We start from the raw sequence: 21,384 nt of genomic DNA, 5'->3' as shown, positions 1-21,384 counted from the left end.
ACGTTTTTCCCTGGTGGTATTTTATTGCCACATTGCGTGGGATGCGATGGGTTTATAACCTTAGCAGTGATGGAAGTTCTCAGAAAAGCAACTTAAGTTTTATGTCATCTCAGTTATAATAAATCTCCTTTCCTTTCAGGTGCAGCCCCCCTCTTCAGTGTTTCTCACTGATTTAAACTTTTGATGTTTTTGTTAAAATATTTTATGCCTTTAATGACAGATTACACTTCATTTTGGATTCAGGGATTTGAAAAAGTCAATTGCTGGTGTTTCAGATTTCTGTCTGCAAGAAGACGTTGGTACAGACCAGGAATGTAGCATGTGACTTTTTCTAAATAAGTTAGAATTATTGTAGGGTTTTATAAAGTTGGGGAAACTTGTGGCATCACTTCTGGGCCACTTGGCATTTGTTGTTGGGTGTTTGCTAAAATCCTGGAGTAATGGCCAACCACAGTATATACTGTAAGGGTTTTTTCTTTTTTGGTGGGGGGGCGGGGGGCGTTGTCTGCACTGGGTGGCTTGTGGGATCTTAGTCCTTGTGAAAAGGGAAGTCGTTCAGTCGTGTCTGACTATTTGCAACCCCATGGACTGTAGCCTGCCAAGCTCCTCGTCCGTGGGATTTTCCAGGCAAGAATACTGGAGTGGGTTGCCATTTCCTTCTCCAGGGGATCTTCCCAACCTAGGGACAGAACCCGGGTCTCCTGCGTTGTAGGCAGATGCTTTTACCATCTGAGCCACCAGGGAAGTCCTTAGTCCCTGACCAGGGATCAAACCCAGGCCTTGTCAGTGAAGGCGGAGTCCTTACCACTGGACTGCCAGGGAATTCCCCCAAATATTTTTGCGTTCCAGTTCTACCTGGAAATTTTTCTTTGCCACACTTTCACTAGATGGGGAAAGCCATTTCAGCTGGGCGGGGTCCTTTTGTTTAACAATGAAATGGAAACTTCATTGTTAAAAATAATTCCTAGATATCTGTATTAAACTAATCTGTGGAATTTGTTTTAAATGCAGAGCTGTATTTCACCAGTGCCCACCCCCCATTCTGATTCTGTAGGTCTACAGAAAGGCCCCTGAAATCTGCATTTTTTTAAATGGCATCTTTATGCATTCTAAAACTTGTAAACTAATGCTTAATGACCCATTTCCTCAGTACTTTGTTTTTAAATGTTGAACTAGGAACACTTGGAGGAAATTCATTTTTTAAGTGAAGGCTGTATCTGTGATGCAAATTATTGACTTATTTGTAAAGATGTATGTAAGTAACCACTATCAGGGAAAGTGCTTTACTATACAGGTGTTTCCAGCTTTTGTAGATTGTTACCTTTTTGATCTAAGAGAAATTGGTTTTCAACTAAAGCCATTAGCTTTAATACTCTTCCAAGGATTCATTGACACACCTCCCTCCCTCATTGATTAATATTTTACCTTTCCTTGAGATTAGTATTTTTGCATTAAGCAATTTGTTTCCTCTGCTTTATTAATCCTAAACAACCAGAGTAATGAGGAAAGCATGTGATTTTAACTGCCTAGGGTGAACATCTTTCAGTTAGCGTCCACATGGGACGATTTCAGTGTTAGAGAAGGCATTGGCAGCCTTTGGATAATCTGGAGTTGAGATTGTAGGGGATTGTAATTAACGTCTGGTCTGGAGCTTTTATTGTTAAATTTATAGCAAGAACTTTGTAGTTCAAATTGAGGATTTTATTTTGTCGTGAAAGTCTCTCAGTCGTGTCTGACTTTTTGTGATCCCATGGACTATACATTTCATGGAATTCTCCAGGTCAGAATACTGGAAGTGTGTCGTTCCATTCTCCAGGGGATCTTCCCAACCAGGGATCGAACCCAGGTTTCCTGCATTGTAGGTGGATTCTTTACCAACTGAGCCACCAGGGAAGCCCAAAAGTGAAATTTTTTTTTAACCATTAACTCTGATTCTAATATATAAAATGAGACCTTGTTCATCATTTATCAAACTCATGTATGCCCTCTGTTCAGCTTAATAATTTATGAAGGGAATTGAAATAAATGTTCTTTTCTAAAATCTTCCCAATGTTAACAGATACCATCACTTACACCGAAAGTTGTTTGGAAAAGAAGAAACAGTTAAGTTTACTGTCCACATTTTTTACTTGTGGCTTTTTTTTTTTAAAACATCTGAAAAAGGTATTCAGAATCTGAGCAGGAAACCAGAAGCAACAGAAGCAAAAAATTAGTAATGATAGTGCATGGCATCTACAAGTGTTTTGTTAGACAGTTTTAAACCATAGTCATCAAAATGTTTTTTCTGTCATAAGTGTAGACATTTCCTGCCTCACTGTGTAGTACAGGGTAAGCGTTGGGCTTCTTGGAATTTCCAGCAGTCTCTATGTAATGTAGATAATTACTGTTTGCTTTTTCTCTTCAAAACTTGAAAATAGAAGTGAGTAGTGGAATGAACTGTGTGCATCCATGTGTGTAAGACACATTATCAGTATATGACCAGTATTACTCCTCTGTATCTCCTACTTCTTTCATTATTTTAAGGCAGTTTTATCATTTCAGCCTTAAAGACATGTCTAAAATGTGAGGACTCAATAACCACAGTATTATCACATTGAAAATATTAAGGTATTTCCTCAATCTTTGGTTGATTGCTTCTGGAAAACCATGTCTCATTAGACTGCAGACCCTTTTTTTTTTTTTTTTTGGATGCCCCATGTAGCTTTCAGGATCTTGGTTCCCAGATGAGGGATTGAACCCAGGCCCTCAGGCAGTGAAAGCTCGAAGTCCTAACAACTGGACAACCAGGGAATTCTCAGTGTCTCATTAGACCTGATTTCTTTTTTTTTTTTTCCTGATTTCTTAACAAGGGGAGAAAGTAGCTTAAGTTAGTATACAGTGCTTCATTGTTTATGAAATATGTTTAATTTTCCATTTCTTGTAAGAAAGTTTCTGTGATTATTTTACAAAAATGTATCACTTTAAAAATTTTTTTATTTTTGGTTGCAGTGAGTCTTCATTGCTGTGCATGGGCTTTCTCTAGTTGTGGCGAGTGGGGACCACTCTTGTTGCAGGGCACAGGCTCCAGGCACTTGGGTTTCAGGAGTTGTAGCAGGCAAGCTCAGTGGTTGTAGCACATGGGTTTAGTTGCTCCACATCATGTGGAGTCTTCCCCAGCCAAGGATCAAACCTGTGTCCCCTGCATTGGCAGGCGGATTCTTATCCTCTGTGCCACCAGGGGAGTTCTGAATGTTTTTTTATAAACCTTGTTAAAAGTTGGGACTAAATGACTTTGGGAAGTAATGGAAGACTTCTTAGCAGGAGAGAGATGTTTACTATTCCTGCTGCTGTGGAAAATTGATTAAAATTTTATGAAAACTTTGTGTAGGCAATAAAAAGAGTGAACTGTGATTAATTACTATATTAGAAAATTGATTTTTACTGTTTTATGTTCCCTCCAATTTAGGCTCATTAAAATGATTCTTTTTTTTTTTTTTTTTTTTTTTTACAGAAGTCAACTTGGCTTATATAAGTACACATGCGTGTGTGCATGCCAAGTTGCTTCACTTGTGTCTGATTCTTTGAGACCCTATGGACTATAGCCCGCCAGGCTCCTCCATGGGATTCTCCAGGCAAGAATACTGGAGTGGGTTGCTATGCCTTTCTCCAGGGGAATCTTCCCAACCCAAGGGTCAAACCCCCATCTCTTATGTCTCCTACATTGACAGGTGGTGTCTTGACCTCTAGCTCCTCCTGGGAAGCCCATATAAATGTAATATATATTTAATAACTTTCACTTATACTGTGGAGACTGTCCTTGTAGGTACATGTCCTTGTAGGTACAATGTAAATGTACCTTAGTTTATTTCATGTAGATTATGTCAAGTTCTTTTACAATTATCAACCAAGCTGCAATGAACATTCTGGTACATATAACTGAATCACTTGTAGGATAGGTTCCTAGAAAGATAATGACTAAGTTAAGTGCATATTTTACATTTTGATGGGTGTTGCTAGGTTGTCCCACAGCTCTAGTAACATTTGGAGTGTTCCTCTTCCCAGCAGTGTATCTAATGCCAGATTTTGTTTTTATTTTTCACGTTTAATGTGATGGAAACTCACGATTAAGTTTTCCTAGTCAGATTCCTGAGATTGATTGTATCTGCATTCTCTTAAGTGGTAGTAAATAGTATGCTATTGATACTGAACTCTTCTGGTCTTTGCTATTACCTTAATTTATCACGAGAATCACAATTATCTTGTGATTGTAGTTCTGGCGTGCTGCAGTCCGTGGGGTCCCAAAGAGTAGGACACTACTTAGCAGCTGAACAACAGCAACAACAAATTCTGCCTTTGCCTCGCTCCCCCCGCCCCCTCTTCTGAGCCCCTTTGGTTATCAGATTGTTAGGTCCACAATGGACATTTAGTAAAGACTTGCTGAATAAAAGACTGTTAATATTTTTAGTTAAACATTCTCAATCTCTGGGAAAGGTTAAAATAAGCAGTTTATGTAGCTAGGGTTTATTGGGTAGAGTAACAGTTGTTTTCATGTACCATTTCTTTACAGCAGTATCTTAAGCAGAGTTGGAGGGTAAGAGCACACAGAACAAAGAATTAGGAAAATAGGTTTTAATCTGTATTTTGTAAGTAGTCTCATGCCTTCTTGAAACTCCAATACTTTGGCCACCTGATGTGAAGAGCTGACTCATTTTGAAGGCGGGAGGAAAGGGGACGACAGATGATGAGATGGTTGGATGGCATCACCAACTCAATAGACATGAGTTTGAGTAAACTCGGGGAGTTGGTGATGGACAGGGAGGCCTGGCGTACTGCAGTCCATGTGGTTGCAAAGAGTTGGACATGACTGAACTGAACCGAAGATGCCTTCAGGGCAGATCATGTGGTTGATCTCATCTCAGATGGAGTGATAGGACTAAATGACAGGTAAAGCTGCTGGCATATCTTGTTTGATTGTCTTGAGTGCCTAAAGACATATTTAAGAAAGTCATGGGTATTTTAAAAAACAGACTGAATGGCAACCCACTCCAGTATTCTTGCCTGGAAAATCCCATGGACGGAGAAGCCTGGTAGGCTACAGTCCATGGGGTCGTAAAGAGTCGGACACACTGAGCGACTTTGCTTTCACCTTCTCAATAAACATACTAAAATTTACAGTCCCACTATGAAATAGTTATTATCTCCTTATTTTTGTATTGAGAGTACCAAGGCAGAGTTACAGATTTAGCTTTTCATAGTTGAAAAGTAACAGCCAAAAATCAAACTGTTTTGATTCTCCAGGCATACCGATTTCCACTTGACTATTTCATACTCTGCTGAGTTAGTCTTTTCATGCCTGGAATGTGTTGTCGTTCATTTCTGAACTTAAGCAGTTCAGAAACTTAACCAGGTTAAGCTTTACCACCTGACATTCCTGACTAAATTCCTATTTGTTTCTAGTGACAGCATGTACTGAAACACTTAAAATGATGCAAAAATGAACAAATCAGACTTTTTAATAATTAGAAAAGTATATAGCATTTTAAAACTTTTGTCTTTTGCACATATAGAGCCCTTTTTAAGTTGAGGTACAGTTGATATATCGATATAAGTTTGGGGTATACAACATAGTGATTTACAATTTTTAAAGATTGTACTCTATTTATAGTTACTATAAGGGGCTTCCCAGGTAGCTCAGTGGATAAGGAATCCACCTGCAGTGCAGGAGTTCGATCCCTGGGTTGGGAAGATTTCCTGGAGGAGGCCATGGCAACCTACTGCAGTATTCTTGGCTGGAGAGTCCCATGGACAGAGGAGCCTGGCGGGTTCCATAGGGTCATAAAGAGTTGGACACAACTTGAAGCGATTGAGCACACACATAGTTACTATAAAACATCAGCTGTATTCCCTTCTTTGTAGCTTATTTAACTTATATTATATATCATAGTCTGTGCCTCTTAATACCTACCGCTATTTGCCCCGCCTCTTCCCTCTCGCCACTGGTTCTCTACATTGCAGAGTCTGTTTTGTTGTTGTTATTTTCACTAATTTTATTTATTTTTCTAGATACCTCAAATACATACAGTGTTTTGCCTCTGTTTGGCTTATTTCACTAAGTATAATTCCCTCCAAATCTATCTGTGTTGTCGTGAATGGCAAATTTCCAGTGTTTTTCATGGCTGATTATTGTTCCAGCATGTATATTTACCTCATTTTCTTCATCCATCCATGTGTTGATGGACATTAAGGATGCTTTCCTTCTTGGCTATTGTAAATAATGCTGCTGTGAACATTGGTGTGAATTACTGTTTTCATTTTCTTTGGATGTATACTCTGAAGTGAAATTGCTGGATTAAATATAGTAGCTTTATTTTTAGTGTTTTGAGGAACTTCCATGTGATTTTTTTCAGGGTGGCTGCACCAATTTACATTTCTACCAGCAGTGTACCAGGGGTTCCCTTTTCTCCACATCCTCGCCAACGTGTTACTTGTGGTCATACTGAGCCTTTTTAATAATTCAAAGTATTAGGAGAATTTCCAAAAGAAAGTGGTACAAAGATACTATGACATATGCCTACATGTGACAGGATTAATATTGATATAAAGCTAAATCTGTTGTTTAGACATAATTTTTGAATCTGGTTGTTCTTTATGACCTTAGTTCTTCTGGACATAGCTTATGGAACCTCACTGCTTCCAATAAGTGTAAAACAATTGATCTTTGAAGCAAAAAATAGTATTTCAAATTCAACATCCAGTTCTAAATGTCTCAAAACTCATTCAATCCTAAGTTTAGTAGACCTTTTCTATGTTATACTTGTACATTGATAATTTACCCAATAGCACTGAAGGGTTATATGGAGATATTTTGGAATTTTGCTTAACAAATTTTGGTTTGCAGTGTTACAAAATTAAATTTAGGATAGAACAGTCTCAGAATATATCTGAAGGAGTTACAAAAGTACCAGTGCGAGAGAATTGAAAATTGGTCTCATGTTAATAATTCTTCCTCATACCTTAGAAGTCACTCAGTGCTGGCATGTGTGAAAATACCCAGGACACCTTAGGACCTGTTATGAGATACTGAACCAGATCGCTTTAAATGAGTGTTATTTGGAATTTAGGCAGTGATTTCTAAATCTCGTGTGTAAATCTTTAACAAAGTTAAAACAATAAGAACAATGCAGTTTTGTTTTTTGTTTTTTTAAATAAAAAAAATTACCTTTATTCTGGATGTCTTTATCCAAAATTTGTTTTTTCTAGGGAGTAAGGCAGTGATTTCTATTATGGTAGAAATTGAAAATGCTCTCAACTGTCAGTCTTGCATTTCTTATACTGAAATCCAGGAGTCTGAAAGTTGTTAATTTGCCTAACTAAATGATTTAACAAATGAAATTGTTCTTAAACTTACTTGGTTGAAAGATGTAGATCATGAAATGAGAAAATGGTTATTTGGCATTCTTTTCTGGCATAGTTTTAAAACTGACCAATTTCAAAAAGTTAAGTTACGTTTGTTTTTTTCACTAGGTTTGTAAATATTACCTCTGTGGTTTTTGTCCTGCGGAATTGTTCACAAACACTCGTTCTGATCTTGGTAAGTAAATTTTCTATAATTTTTATTGCATTTATGATTAAAGAGAAAGTGATACTTTATAATTTTGGAAAGAAGTTTTCTGTTAAAGGTGTTGATAATTTCTTTCCTGGCTTTTTAAAAAATGTATTAACAAATGCCAGTCTGATTAAACATGGTGGCTTATTTGAATCTACATATGTATTTCCATTCCCTCCTGAAACCCCCTCCACTAAAATGAAAATTTAAAAACAAAAAAGGTGTAAACGGAAGACGAGATAACATTAGAGATGTCAACAAATTTTTGGAAGATGACAAGTGGATGGAAGAATAGCAGAGAAACCTGTATCCTAAAAGCCTGCAGAAGGGGATATTAAACAGAAGCAAGAGTTTGATCAGCAGAACCCTGGACAGGCTCAGGATTTGAAGGCATCAGGTACCATAGAAGGCAGAGTTGAATTATGGGGCTGAAAACCAGAGATTAGTCTAGTTCAGGGTTTCTCAACCTTGGCATTTGACATTTTGACCTGGAAAATTCTGTGTTTGGGGAGGTGGGAGGGTCTCCTGTGGGTTGTAGGATGCTTAGCAGCATCCTTGGCCTCTATGGAGTAGATGTCAGTGAAAATCTCCCAATTTTGACAACCAAAAATGCCTCCAGGCACTTCTAGATATCCCTGGCAAAACTGCCCCATGTTGAGAAGCACTAGTCTGGGTGGTCTGACCTGTGCATCAGGTAATTCTGTCTTCCATGCCTACAGCACTGGAGACTAGGGGGTTATGTTCTGAAGAAATTGGGCTAAATGAACCACAAAATGCAAAATAATCGACCATTTTCTCTCCAGGATGGTACATAACTAGTATCATTCTAGAAACATAAAATGGAAATTAAATTCTTTAAGCACAATGCTTGCCCTAAAGCATAAAGAGCACTTTATGGCTGGATATATCTAGGTATTGGGATTTACAGATATAGGACAGGGCAGTAATGAATAAAAATGAGACTGTAAGAGAGATTAAATGAGTCTGTTTTCTTAATAGTGAGGTTTTCCCATTCCCTTCCTCTGCCCTGTTCCTAGAAGGATACAGCCAGATGTTTTTTCCCCAGGCAGAAGAGAAGAGGATTCTTTAGAGAAAGTGAACAGTTCCAGAGAAGTGATCTACAGGTACTGACCCTTGGGGAATCTCCTAAAAGAAAGTCTTGCTGCCTGATTTTCCTATGGTAAAGCCTGTTAGTTGACAAACCCTGCCTGTGCATACCAACTTCAAGTCAGATTTTGGAAGTGTTTGGCCAGCCAAGGATTGCTATTTGAAGAAAACCTTCAAACATAAAAGATTAACCAAAACCAACAGAAAAAAAAGAATTTAGTGGAATATGGTGGATAATGGTAGAAAACAGAAGAAAGAAATTTTTAAAGCTGTAACTAAATTTAGTATCCTCAGAGAAGTAAGAGAAAATATCAGGAGGAATAGGATGCTATATAAAAAGTTTTGAAAAAATTAAAAGTTCTTGAAATTAGAACTAGAGAAATATGAACATCAGTGGGAAGTTTTGAGGATAAAATTGTGGTATGTTTGAGAAAAAATTAAAATTTGAAAAAATTCTATCAGTCCAGTGCTGTGATAGCTAATTAAGAGAGTTCTAGATAGAGAAAACAGAAGAGAGAAAAATCTTAAGATTGCATTATTGAAGGATTTTACTCTCTAGATGGAGTGGAATCCTTCTAGAACTCAGCACAGCAAATGATAAAAAGATCCATACCAAAGCACATCATTGTGAAATTCCAGAACACCAGGGGTGGGGTGGGGCACACAAGATTATCAATCAGAATGTCCTCGATTTGTCAGTAACAACACTGGAAGCTTGAAGACACTGGAGAAACATCCTCGGGATTCTGAATGGTAAAATGTTTCTACCTAGGTTAGCTGTATAGCCAAACAGCAAAATATGAGTTTGAAAAAAGACATTTTCAGGCATGCGTGGTCTCAACAACATTATCTACCAGGAATCTTTTCTGTGGAAACTCATTGGTGTAAACCAAGAAGGAAAAAAATAAGAGATCCAGTAAACTGTATCTAGTACAGACCAGAAAATGACTTTCAAAGGATGACAACTCGACTAGTGAGCTTAGGGGGGAAAAAGTAGCTCAGATTGAAGCAGCTCATGGAAGAAAATAAAGCTGGTTTGATTATCTGATATATTTTGAATCTTGAGGGAGATTATTATTGAGCTAGTTTCTATAGCTGAGTTAGTGTCTGGAGTGAATTTGGAACTAGAACATACAAGAGACTGAACTGAAGAAAAAAATTCCAGTAAGTGTATCAAAAGTGTTATCATAATGCCCTTTTTGCTTAAAGCAGGAGTTAATAGGACATGGCATCAAAATATAAACACTGCATGTTCATTTAAACTAAATTTTTCATGCCTAAGATAAACCAAGAAAAAGCAAAATAAGCATAAAATTTAGAAATATGGAGGCAAATTCCAGAAGATAAAGCTAAAAGGGTTACAATTGATTGCCTTTTGGAGATGGTAAGAGGTAGGACTAGGGTGTTAGTCTTACAACTAACACCCTAATTTACAGAGACTAATAAAACGTCAGTGGTGGTTCAGACCAAAGGTCTGCCATCATCCTAGCTCACTTCTTGGCAGTGAGGAATAATTTTTTCATCCCTCCTACTCCCTCTCTTCTTTTACCATATAGTACATCTTGAAAGCTAAGGAGAACAATTTTCATGTGCGTACTCGGGCATGTTGCTTCATGATTTAGCAGGCTCAATTTAGGTGTCTGCAGACCACTCAGTGATTAAATGGATCTTCTTTCCTTTTTTTAAAAAAAATAACTTCCTTTGTTTTGGCAAGAGAAAAGTTAATTTCAATAATTTATATTGAATACATTCATATTTCTTGTTGTTTTAGGACCATGTGAAAAAATTCATGATGAAAATCTACGAAAACAGTAAGTTATCTCTTTTGGGATCATCCCCACCCCCAGTCTTTATTTGCTTTAAAGAGGATAAGGATTGAAGAAATAATTGGAATTTATGTAAAATGAATGTCATGTCGAGGTCCTACTCATTAGTTGGGGGTCTTAGAAAGTGATACAGCTATATGTAGCATCACCATATAAGTTCATACTATATGCCAAGAATAAGCCTAAGCTTTTTTTTCCCCCCTATATCCCACCTTTTTTAAAATTTTTTGCTAAGTCGCTTCAATCATGTCTTAACTCTTTGCAACCCTATGGACTGTAGCCCACCAGGCTCCTCTGTCCATGGGATTCTCTGGGCAAGATTACTGGAGTGGGTTGCCATGCCCTCCTCCAGTTTTTATTTTTTGGCTGCTCTTCCCAGCTTGTATGATCTTAACTCCTTGGCCAGGAATTGGACCCAGGCCATGACAGTGAAAACACTGAGTCCTAACCAGAGAATTCACTCAAGTTTTTTTTTTTTTTTTCCCTTTCACATTTGTCTTTTAACAGACCTAATTTTATAAATGAAACTCGTCCTGGAGCTAGGGTCACAAATCCAGTATAGTGTTCACCTAGATTTGCCCACTTGTACCATCTGTGCTCTTGATACACTGTTGAATGCTACCTTCTTTACCAGGATGAGGGACAACTGGAAATTCACTTCTTATGTGTGTGCCTGGTTTACACTTCTGAGATTTTTTTTCTTTTTCTTTTTTTTTTTTTAAACTTTTATGGGCATGCCACGTGGCGTATAGGATCTTAGTTCCCAGACGAGGGATTGAACCCAGGCCTACAGCAGTGAAAGCAGGGAGTCCTAATAGTTGGCCTGGGAATTCCCTACTCTTCAGTCTGAATGTAGTAGTTCATGAGATTAGTGAAGATAGAATATGAGAGTTGTAAATGGATAAAGAATTGGAAAGAAAATAATTTATTTTTGTTTTATTAGGTATGAGAAGAGTTCTCGTTTTATGAAAGTTGGCTATGAGAGAGATTTTTTGCGATACTTACAGAGTTTACTGGCAGAAGTAGAACGTAGAATTAGACGAGGTCATGCTCGTTTGGCATTGTCTCAAAACCAGCAGTCGTCTGGGGTGAGTATGAATTAATTTACGAACTTTGTAAAGTGTCCTTTCCTCTGGAAACTCAGAGATCTCCCTAGTCTTGAAACTTGGGCTCAAGTTCAGTCATTGCTTTATATGTTTTCAAATGACATAAAAACTTAAAAAGGTGGTTTTTTCCCGATCTTTATTAGTAAATGAATATTTTGTTAATCGGAAATTTTTTATCTTAAATATCAGTAACTGACAAAATATGCAGCTGATTAACAAAAATTGAGATAATTGAGTTACTGTCCTTGTGGTTTAGCATTTCAATTATTAAATACGAATACTAGGTATGGTATATGGAAATTTAAATGTTTATTTTTGTATTTTAGTTGTTGATAATACACATTCTATTGTCTTCATCAGGCAGCTGGTCCAACAGGCAAAAATGAAGAAAAAATTCAGGTTCTAACAGATAAAATTGATGTACTCCTGCAGCAGGTAAGAATTGGAACTCCTACTAGAATTGCTAAAATTAAAAAGACTGACAGTATCAAGTATTAGTGAAGATCTGGGCAAACAAACTATTTTACTCTGTTGGGGTTATTTAAAATGATGCAGGCACTTTAGAAGAGTGTCTTTCTTCAAAGGTTAAGAGATGCACCATGAGCTATTCCACTGCTAGATATTAATCTAAGAGATGAAAGCATATGTTTACACAGAGTTGTATACCAGTGTTTATAGAGGCTTTATTCATAATAGGTGCCAAAAAAAACCCCAGACAAACCTGGAAACAAATGTCTGTCAGTAGGTTAATGGGTAAACAAATTGTGATGTATCTATACAGTGTGATAGTACACAGTGATACAAAGGAATTAACTGTTTGTAATAATATTGATGAATCTTAAGATACTAGATTGAGTGAAAGAGGCCAGAGCCTCACAGAAGGAATAGAGTACGTGGTTCCATTTAAAAACAGTTCTCGAAAATGCAGACTGATTTATAGTGACAGAAACAGACTGGTGGTCGCTTTGGGAGGAGATGCATCACAGAGACAGTGGGAGACTCGTGGGATTTCTAGGATCCAGTCTACCCTGGAGGGTGTCTGTGTGCTTTCTGCCAAGTGTACATAGTTAATGCTGTGGGGGAAAAAACCGATTAAGGGTAAATCACACCAAAGAGGCTTCACTAAATGAAACAAAACAGGCCCCGAACAACTTCTATATGCTAATGAAGCTGGAGGGTAAAAAAAATACTAGGACAGTGTGGTTAGAAAGATATCCTGACTGCTTTTTTAATTCCTCTCAGATTGAAGAATTAGGATCTGAAGGAAAAGTAGAAGAAGCCCAGGGAATGATGAAATTAGTTGAACAGTTAAAAGAAGAGAGAGAGTTGCTTAGGTCCACAACTTCGGTGAGTAGCAGCCTCATTTTGGTATAACCATGCTGTTAGCTGTGTATTGCTAGGATCTGTTCTATTCACGAACAATTTTCTAATGTCACCAAACTTTTATTTTAAAGGGTCACATAGTATTTATGATTTCAGGTCGTAAGAATTGTAATAAAAGCTCTGTTTTTATATTTATGTTACAAAATAGCTTTAGACAATGTGTAAACAAATGTCTGTAATTTTGTTTCAATAAGACTTTGCAAAAAGGCCTCTAGCTGCTGGCTTGGTAACCTATGCCTTAAATAGTTAAGTATTTTGGTTGGGCTTAGGTTTTGGTGTTTTTTTGTTTTGTTTTGTTTTGTTTTGTTACTAATCAAATTACCTTACTACAAAGTTGGTATACTCCTAATAGTACCTCCTACTTACTTAACTTTCAATTAGGTGATACAGGATACATGTTTTGGATATTGATGGTAAAATATAATTGAGCATTGGTTCCCAAATATTAAAAGGGTATGTTCAGATTATATGCAGTGAGTTCAATTCCTTAATGATTTTGAAAAACTTTTTTTATTACTTATTTTTATTATTTTTGGTTTTTCTGGGTCTTCATTGCTGTACTTGGGCTTTCTCTAGTTGCAGAAAGTGGAGGCCACTCTCTAAGCTCATAGACTTCAGTAGTTGAGGCACAGGGGTCTTTAGCTGCAACTCGAGGGCCCTACCTAGAGCCTGCAGGCTTTAGTAGTTGTAGGACACAGTCTCAGTAGTTGTGGCTTACAGGCTGTGGAGTGCAGGCTCAGTAGTTGGTACATATGGGCTTAGTTGCTCTGAGGCATGTGGAATCTTCCCAGACCAGGGATCAGACCTGTGTCCCCTGCATTGGCAGGCAGATTCCTATCTACTGCGCTACCAGGGAAGTCCCAAAAAACATTTTTAATATGGAGTCCACATCTTTAACCTGTTGAACCAAGCGGGAAATGAATTCAGACTAAAATAGGTAGCTTTCTGAAAGGTAGATTAACTTTTTTGAGGTGATATGGGTAGTTCAAGGGTTACAATTGAGGGATGGGGTCTTAATACTTCTTGGAAAGTTGATTGCTGTTGTCATGCTTCCCCTGTCTAAAAGTTGCTGCTAAGTATTATGTCTTTGGGGAAATGGAAAGTAGCAGTTCACAAAATTAAAAATCTTTTCTAAATGTTATAAATATTTTTGAGGGGGATTTGTTTGTTCTCTCTTGATCAGATATTCTATAATAACTGATGTATCGTTTCAGACAATTGAAAGTTTTGCTGCCCAAGAAAAACAAATGGAAGTTTGTGAAGTGTGTGGAGCCTTTTTGATAGTGGGAGATGCCCAGTCCCGGGTAGATGATCATTTGATGGGAAAACAGCACATGGGCTATGCCAAAATTAAAGCTACTGTAGAAGAATTAAAAGTAAGTTTCTTATAAGCATATATTTTAGCTATACCTAGTACTTTATATTAGTGTGGTTAAGAATTGATTGTATAGATTTAAAACTCTAATTGATATTTTTGCTGTGTTATTTGAGGTAGTGATAATTCCTATAATATTTATAATCCTATCAGATTAGCGAGGTGCTTTATTTTCTTTGCTCTGTAGTGTCAGGAATTTGGGAGAAGGAATATTCCTGAGGGTTTAGTTAAATATCTTGTGTACATACATGGTGTTAAGATTTCTCCATTTCACTTTTAGGGTATCAAATTTCATAAGTTGGTCTACAGTTGATTCATGTCAGGCAGCTGTTTGACAATGTCATTAAGGTTATTTAGTTCTAAAAAAAATCAAATTTGATTTCCTTAGGAAAAATTAAGAAAAAGAACTGAAGAACCTGATCGTGATGAGCGTTTAAAAAAGGAGAAGCAAGAACGAGAAGAAAGAGAAAAAGAAAGGGAGAGGGAAAGAGAAGAGAGAGAGAGGAAAAGACGAAGAGAAGAGGAAGAAAGAGAAAAAGAGCGAGCTCGAGACAGAGAAAGAAGAAAGAGGAGTCGATCAAGAAGTCGGCATTCAAGCCGAACTTCTGACCGAAGATGCAGCAGGTCTCGGGACCACAAAAGATCACGAAGTAGAGAGAGAAGGCGAAGCAGGTATATTGAACACATAAGACAGTGCCAGGCATATAGTGAAAGTGTTAGTTGCTGAGTTGTGTCCGACTCTTTGAGACCCTGTGGACTGTAGCCTGCCAGGCTCCTCTGTCCTTGGAATTCTCCAGGAAAGAATACTGGAGTCAGTTGCCATTTCCTCCTCCAGGGGATCTTTCCGACCCAGGGATTGAACTGGGTCTCCTGCATTGCAGGTGGCTTCTTTACCTAGTGTCTGAGCCACCATAGTGAGTGTGCATGAAATAATAGTAGTTACTGGTGAATTACTTGGTACTTGGGACCCTCTTAAGTCTCATTAAGCACTTGGGCGGATGAGAGTTGACTCATTGAACAAGTTCATCTTGTAGGCAACTTCACTGCTCCTTCTTAGGCCGCCTAAGGAGATTTGATGCAGTCTTATTAGGGAGTTAGTATAATGGATGAGTGCTTCTCTTATTGATTCTAAGACATTGAAATCATAAATTATTTTGGGTAGGATTACCTATTTGAAAAATTGAAGTTAAGGACTTTCAATTTTCAGTTCTTAAGGTTTCTTATATAAATGTGTTTTAATAGTAGATTGTATTCATTTGCCTTTAAGAGTGATTTTTGCTTTAACAGTATGTAATTCTTCAAGGTTTTTTCTCACTGTAATATCAGCTGAAGTTGCTCTCCTTTTGTTTCAAATTATTTAAGAAGTAGAGATCGACGAAGAAGCAGAAGCCATGATAGATCAGAAAGAAAGCATAGATCTCGTAGTCGGGATCGAAGAAGATCAAAAAGCCGAGATCGAAAGTCATATAAGCACCGGAGCAAAAGTCGAGACAGAGAACAAGATAGAAAATCGAAGGAGAAAGGTTAGTTTTTGTGAGAATTTGATTCTTTAAGGGACCATTTTCACTTTGTCTCCTCACTAACTCACTTTTCTTTATAGACACAATCAGAGTTCCACTTCAGGCTATATTTATTTTTACTTTCGATGAACCCCATTCAATAGGAGACAAGTCTTATTTTCCCTTCTCCTGCTGATTTATGAGAATGACAGTTGACCTTGTGTTTTCTTAGAACATGTTAAAGTTGCATACTTCAATTTATATCTTCAAGGCTTATCATTTAGATTTTTCCAAGTATTGCATTACCTGTTAGGATTATTAGGCTATAGAATTCTTGGTTATTGCAACATTTTTAATTTTTTTGACAATACTTGCTGCAGTGTTCCATAATATTTTGAAGAGTAAATGTACGGTATTGCATTGGTCTTCAAGTACAGCATTTACAGTACTTCTAAGTTTGCATAAGTTGAATGCCTTATGTGTGCGTGCCATGCCCCCTCCCCCCCAGTGCGCGCCTTTTTTATTGAAACATGCTTTTTCCCATCTATTTTTTCCTTTGATTTTCTGTGGCATTCCAATAGCTGGTTGACTGCACTCTTAATCGACTTTTCATTTTCTCTTTGGCATGTTTTCACATTCTCATCTTTCAACTTAGCCTTCATTGAACGATGAACGATAATTCTTTTAATCATTAGGGTCCCATTTCTGCATATTCTTCAGATTCTTTGTATACCTGTTTTTTTTTTTTTTTTGGACTGGGCTATTCTGCTTTGCATGGTTTTCAGGAATGAGAGAAAGGGCTTATTTCTAATTTTCTTGGCTCTGCTTATTCCATTCTGTTCTGCCTATCTGTGTCCATGTTTGATCACCAACATGTGTGCTCACGTATGGATTTATTATATTAGACATGTATGTGATACTCATTATTTTCTTTTATGAAACTAGTCTGGTTTTTGTGGGGTTTAACTGAGTTGAGTTAGGAAACCAGCACAAACAATGGATTATCTTTTTTTTTTTCCTTCAGTCTTCAGCTTTTATTTTTCCTCAAATAAGTGCACCTTCTCTTTTTAAAATATTTAGATATATTGGCTTTTTCTAGAACATGGAGCAAATGTTAAAAAGTAGGAAACAGTGATTTTCAAAACTTTCATGAGCTTTAGTATCTGCCATTTAAGTTCAGAAGTTATTTTTGTGATTCAAAAGGCAATTGATACCATTAACTGACTTTTATTAGTTTTTAACTAAGCTTCACTCAACCTTTTGGCAAGACTTTCTGTATAATGTATTTGGGGGGTCAGCTCTCAACAACCAGATATATCTCTTGTCAGAGATGAAAGTAATCACTTTGAGAACTAAAGCTCTTCACTGTATCTTCATTTGTGTCACTTAAAATACTTGGATTAGTTCTCAGGGACAGAAACTAGGCAGCTTTTATAACTATTTAGGATCAAAATTGAGCTATAAATTGCACTGGCCTGACTTAAACAGTTTATGTAATTTTTGGAGAGAGCAGAGAGGATGAATTGCCAAGCTATGATCCTTATTACAATAATGACATCATAGACTATAATCAGACTTGTTTACATAAAATAAACTGCATTGTGTTTAGATTATGGACAAATGGATTTTCCTGGTGAGATGTGGAGGAAGGAGTGAAGACTTGATTCAGGAAAAACTCTGTCTCTGGTCTATCTTGAAAGATTGGGTTTGCCATTGTAGATTTATTTTAAATGTTGGGATCTCTTTTAAAAGTGACATAATTTATTGATTTTTTTCAAATAACCGTGTGGCCAGTTAGCCATTCTTATATATACAACTGAAGGCCTGAACTTTGAGGTCAGATATGAGTAGTAGTGAACATTGGAAATGACAGTAAGAGGGAGCTCACGTGCTGTAATGAAAACACTTTATCTCACTCCACAAACAAAAAGTGGTTTCTTGCACAAAACTATCTTTGTTAACACCAACCAGTTTAGGGTGCTCTCTTTTGTCAAGAGAGGTTCCTTTTTTAATCCATAGCCCTGAAGTCCACCACACTTTGTGGATGTCCTTAGGACTATTAAGATCTACCATATTTATATAGGGCAGAAGATAAGATTATTGGACTGACTACTAGTCCTCTACGGGGCAACAAGACGACTCTTCCTCATTGAAGCTACCTGTGCACCGGAGAAGCCCATAAGGCACAAAGGGAGGACTTTCCCACAAGGTCAGTTAGAGCACACTGTACTGGCACAGTTCTCATGAGTGAACAGACAAGACATGAAGCAAGTCCTGCAGTCAGCTACTTGGACATTGCTTTGTGAATTTTGCAAGTGTATGGACTGAATATATTCCTTCACATAAGATCTTCAATTCTTAATGTTCTTTGAGTGAGTGCCTCCCAACATCCCCATAACCATACTTTTTTGTTACCATCCCTCTCCCAGTTATTTGGTGTTGCGTCTTAACAACTTTGTCTAGAATCTGTAGAGGGTTCTGCTTCTCTTAAAACATCTTTCTGTCTTATCAACTATTCTGTTAGACTAGCTGTTCTTAGTTTTAAAGAGAAAGATGATTTTTCCAGGTTTGTAGTTTGCTTTAAAATTTTCTGTAGAAATCTTTTGTTAGGCAGTACTTGGAACTGACAAAGCTAGAACATAACTTGCTCCATGTACCACTTTTTGCCTCTAGTCTCTAGTTTGACCATTCCAAAGAAAACAGAAGGAAAATCTGACCTTTTTTCACCCTTTATTTGCAGCTGAGGTGAATTTTTATTTCTCTCTTTGGAAAAAAATAATTTTGAGATGGCGTATGTGTTACTTAGCGAAGCACAAAAGTTCAGTAATTGAAATGGGATTTAAGATCCACTTTCATTGGTGTTGTCCCTCTTGGGTCTTCAAATATATATAGGTATAAGTCATCTTTTGCATTTAAAAATAAATAGTTGCAGAAGCATGCCTATAAATGTTCACCTTTTGCAGTTACTGTTTTTACCTTTTTAACTTAGTTCATGTGAACACAGTTCTTTGTACTATCTTTCTTGCCTTTCCCTTTGCCTTTTGATGGTCTTTACTCCAAGTGAAATTTACTTAACTTTTAGATTCTGCAGTGATTTGGTGTTGCCTGTGCATATCACCAGTTTGAGAGAATTTGCCCACTATTTTTACCTTTTGCTTTCTGTAATTCCCTGTTCTGCCCTCTCCCTCCTTTATAAATTGCAAATTTTATCCCTTTGATAGATTTATCAAACTGTGTTACTTGAAGTCTGTGGGAAATGATTGTCTTTTCATCTCTAAATTGTTTTCACTTTTCAAAGTGTCATGTATGTTTTGTATTTTACTTTAAAATCCATGATCAATGTCTTCTTTTATGGCAGAAAAGAGGGGATCTGATGATAAAAAAAGTAGTGTGAAGTCCAGTAGTCGAGAAAAGCAGAGTGAAGACACAAACACTGACTCAAAGGAAAGTGATACTAAGAATGAGGTCAATGGGACCAGTGAAGACATTAAATCTGAAGGTGACACTCAGTCCAATTAAAACTGATCTGATAAGACCTCAGATCAGACAGAGGTAAGTGTATTGTTTCTCACTTTGATTAGGGCTTTTTGTTACTGTTTGACAGTGCAGCGTAAGTATGCACAGATGAAGATGGAACTAAGCCGAGTAAGAAGACATACAAAAGCATCTTCTGAAGGAAAAGACAGTGTAGTCCTGCAAAACATTTTGAGGTACATTGTTTTGTCTCAGCTATTTTGTAGCAGACTCGTGCCCCCCGTTAGTGTGCCTCTTTGCAAATTATTGCCCACGTTTGTAATATAGTCGCCATTGAAAAGTTAATTATCCTTTTTTTAGGGATTTTGCTGTCATTTCTTGTTTTTTTTCTTTTTTTTAATAAAAAGGTTGAACTGTTTTTTTTATTTTTTTTCTTTTTGGTATTAAGTCCATCTTGTGTTGGTACATTGGCAGAGACATATGCTTTAAAACTTAAATATTTCTGAGGCACATGTTGGACTACTTTGTTTTAATTAAACTGCTAGTATTTCTTTGTCAAGGATGTTTCTAGTTTTTTGCTTTATTGCCTTGCATTCTAATGCAGTTTGTTCTGTAACTCGAGAGCCAGTAGCATTGGATTGATGGAAGTGTAGGGTTTATGAATTATTGCAGCTGACTACCATACCTCACACAGCGTTGGTGTTGTGAGCGGCCCATGAAAAGCCAAATTAAAAATCAAGGATTCAGTCAAACTAAGCAGGTACTCATGCCAGGTACTCCTTTCTCTACCCACATCCATGTTTGAATGCTATTGCCTGTGATCTTTACGCTTAACTGTTGTGTATCTTTTTGTTCTTTACAAGAAGCACAGAGGGGTTTTTTGTGTATTGCGTGAAAACTTATAATCAGATGTTAACAGAATGGAATTTTTTTTCAACTGTGTGTAGGGATGCAGTGGTGCCCAGAATTAGATATCTTTAAAGAATTTTAAATACAATAAACACTTCATATTATTCGCCTTGTTACATTCAATGCAATTCTCAAGTCTTTAAGAGGTATGTTGTGTTTAATATTTCCTACTGTGTAGGAGAATTTGCAGTCAGCCATAGGTATATTAGGAATAATCACTGGCTGATACATGTAAAGCAGCAGTGAATAGCAAGGACAGACACCTTTAAACAGAAACACAAAGAACTGATGAACCATGTAGAATGAATTTGGGTTTTTAAAGAACTATTAAAAGTCAGTCTTTTTGAGGGTTCTTGAAACCTGTAAACTGTTCATTCTTTGGGCTAGTGGCATGGGATTAAATATTCCTAATGAAAGGAAGTACCAATTAGTTGAATTGTTGATGACCTTCCTTTTCTAGGATAGCAATGTAGTGTTATATTTGTGTGAGCCATTCACATAGAGGCAAGCATACACAGGCACATGGTTTTAAAAAACCACACTGATGCCTTGATAATTGAAAAGAATACAAACATTCCATATACATATATTAATTAGCAGTTAGTGACTGGGCCACTTAGTCATGAAAATTTGCCGTATACATGTTGTCTAATTATCATTTTTCCGCAAATTTTGCTTTGTAGGAATACTGTTGGAAGATTTTTGGAAGAAAACTGAAAACGGCATAAAGTGAAGATCGACATTAAAATGAGGTGAAAGAAAACTATAGTGGCATAGAAAAAGTATAAAGCTCGGTTAGTTTGTTTGTTTTTTTTAATTAAAAATTAATTCAGGACTGATGTGACCTATCAGATTTCAGAACATGTATTAATAGCATATATGCCACTGAAAACTTAGGTCCTGTATCATATCTTTTTCTTTAAGACTTTTTAAGAAATATTACCTAAACATGTGGCTTGCTCAGTGTTTAACTGCAAGTTTTCATTCTTGGGACTTTGAAAACGAGATTAAACGTTAATATTTGTGTGAATCAGACTAAGTGGGATTCCATTTTTACAACTCTGCTATACCTAGCCTTTGGATTTAGAAGTGAAAATAAAGTATCTCCGACTTTCTGTTA

At 36.9% G+C, this 21,384-nt stretch overlaps 1 protein-coding gene across 8 annotated transcripts in view; it reads left to right on the top strand.

Moving 5' to 3' along the window:
* LUC7L3 (LUC7 like 3 pre-mRNA splicing factor) overlaps nt 1-21,384 on the top strand; it is a 23,109-nt gene extending 1,725 nt beyond the window's left edge. Inside the window, exons 2-13 of one of the 8 annotated variants that reach the window (XR_006341252.1) lie at nt 7,504-7,570; nt 10,464-10,503; nt 11,462-11,606; nt 11,985-12,059; nt 12,867-12,971; nt 14,222-14,383; nt 14,771-15,054; nt 15,745-15,905; nt 17,965-18,090; nt 19,240-19,380; nt 19,486-19,591; nt 20,050-21,384. Coding sequence is in view for 7 of the 8 variants with exons in the window: in XM_043904144.1 (XP_043760079.1) it covers nt 7,504-7,570; nt 10,464-10,503; nt 11,462-11,606; nt 11,985-12,059; nt 12,867-12,971; nt 14,222-14,383; nt 14,771-15,054; nt 15,745-15,905; nt 19,240-19,380; nt 19,486-19,591; nt 20,948-20,981 (1,320 nt within the window). In the remaining variant the exon portion in view is untranslated. Of the gene's footprint in view, nt 1-7,503; nt 7,571-7,806; nt 7,983-8,605; nt 8,710-10,463; nt 10,504-11,461; nt 11,607-11,984; nt 12,060-12,866; nt 12,972-14,221; nt 14,384-14,770; nt 15,055-15,744; nt 15,906-17,964; nt 18,091-19,239 lie in introns of those variants that run through there. The other 7 variants (XM_043904150.1, XM_043904149.1, XM_043904144.1 and 4 more) reach the window with 7 other exon arrangements.

Source organism: Cervus elaphus, chromosome 5 (genome assembly GCF_910594005.1).
Source record: "Cervus elaphus chromosome 5, mCerEla1.1, whole genome shotgun sequence".
In the NCBI taxonomy this organism is placed as follows: Eukaryota; Metazoa; Chordata; class Mammalia; order Artiodactyla; family Cervidae; genus Cervus; species Cervus elaphus.
The sequence above is the reverse complement of the archived record's forward strand: the minus strand, read 5'-3'. Positions and strand labels throughout refer to the sequence as shown.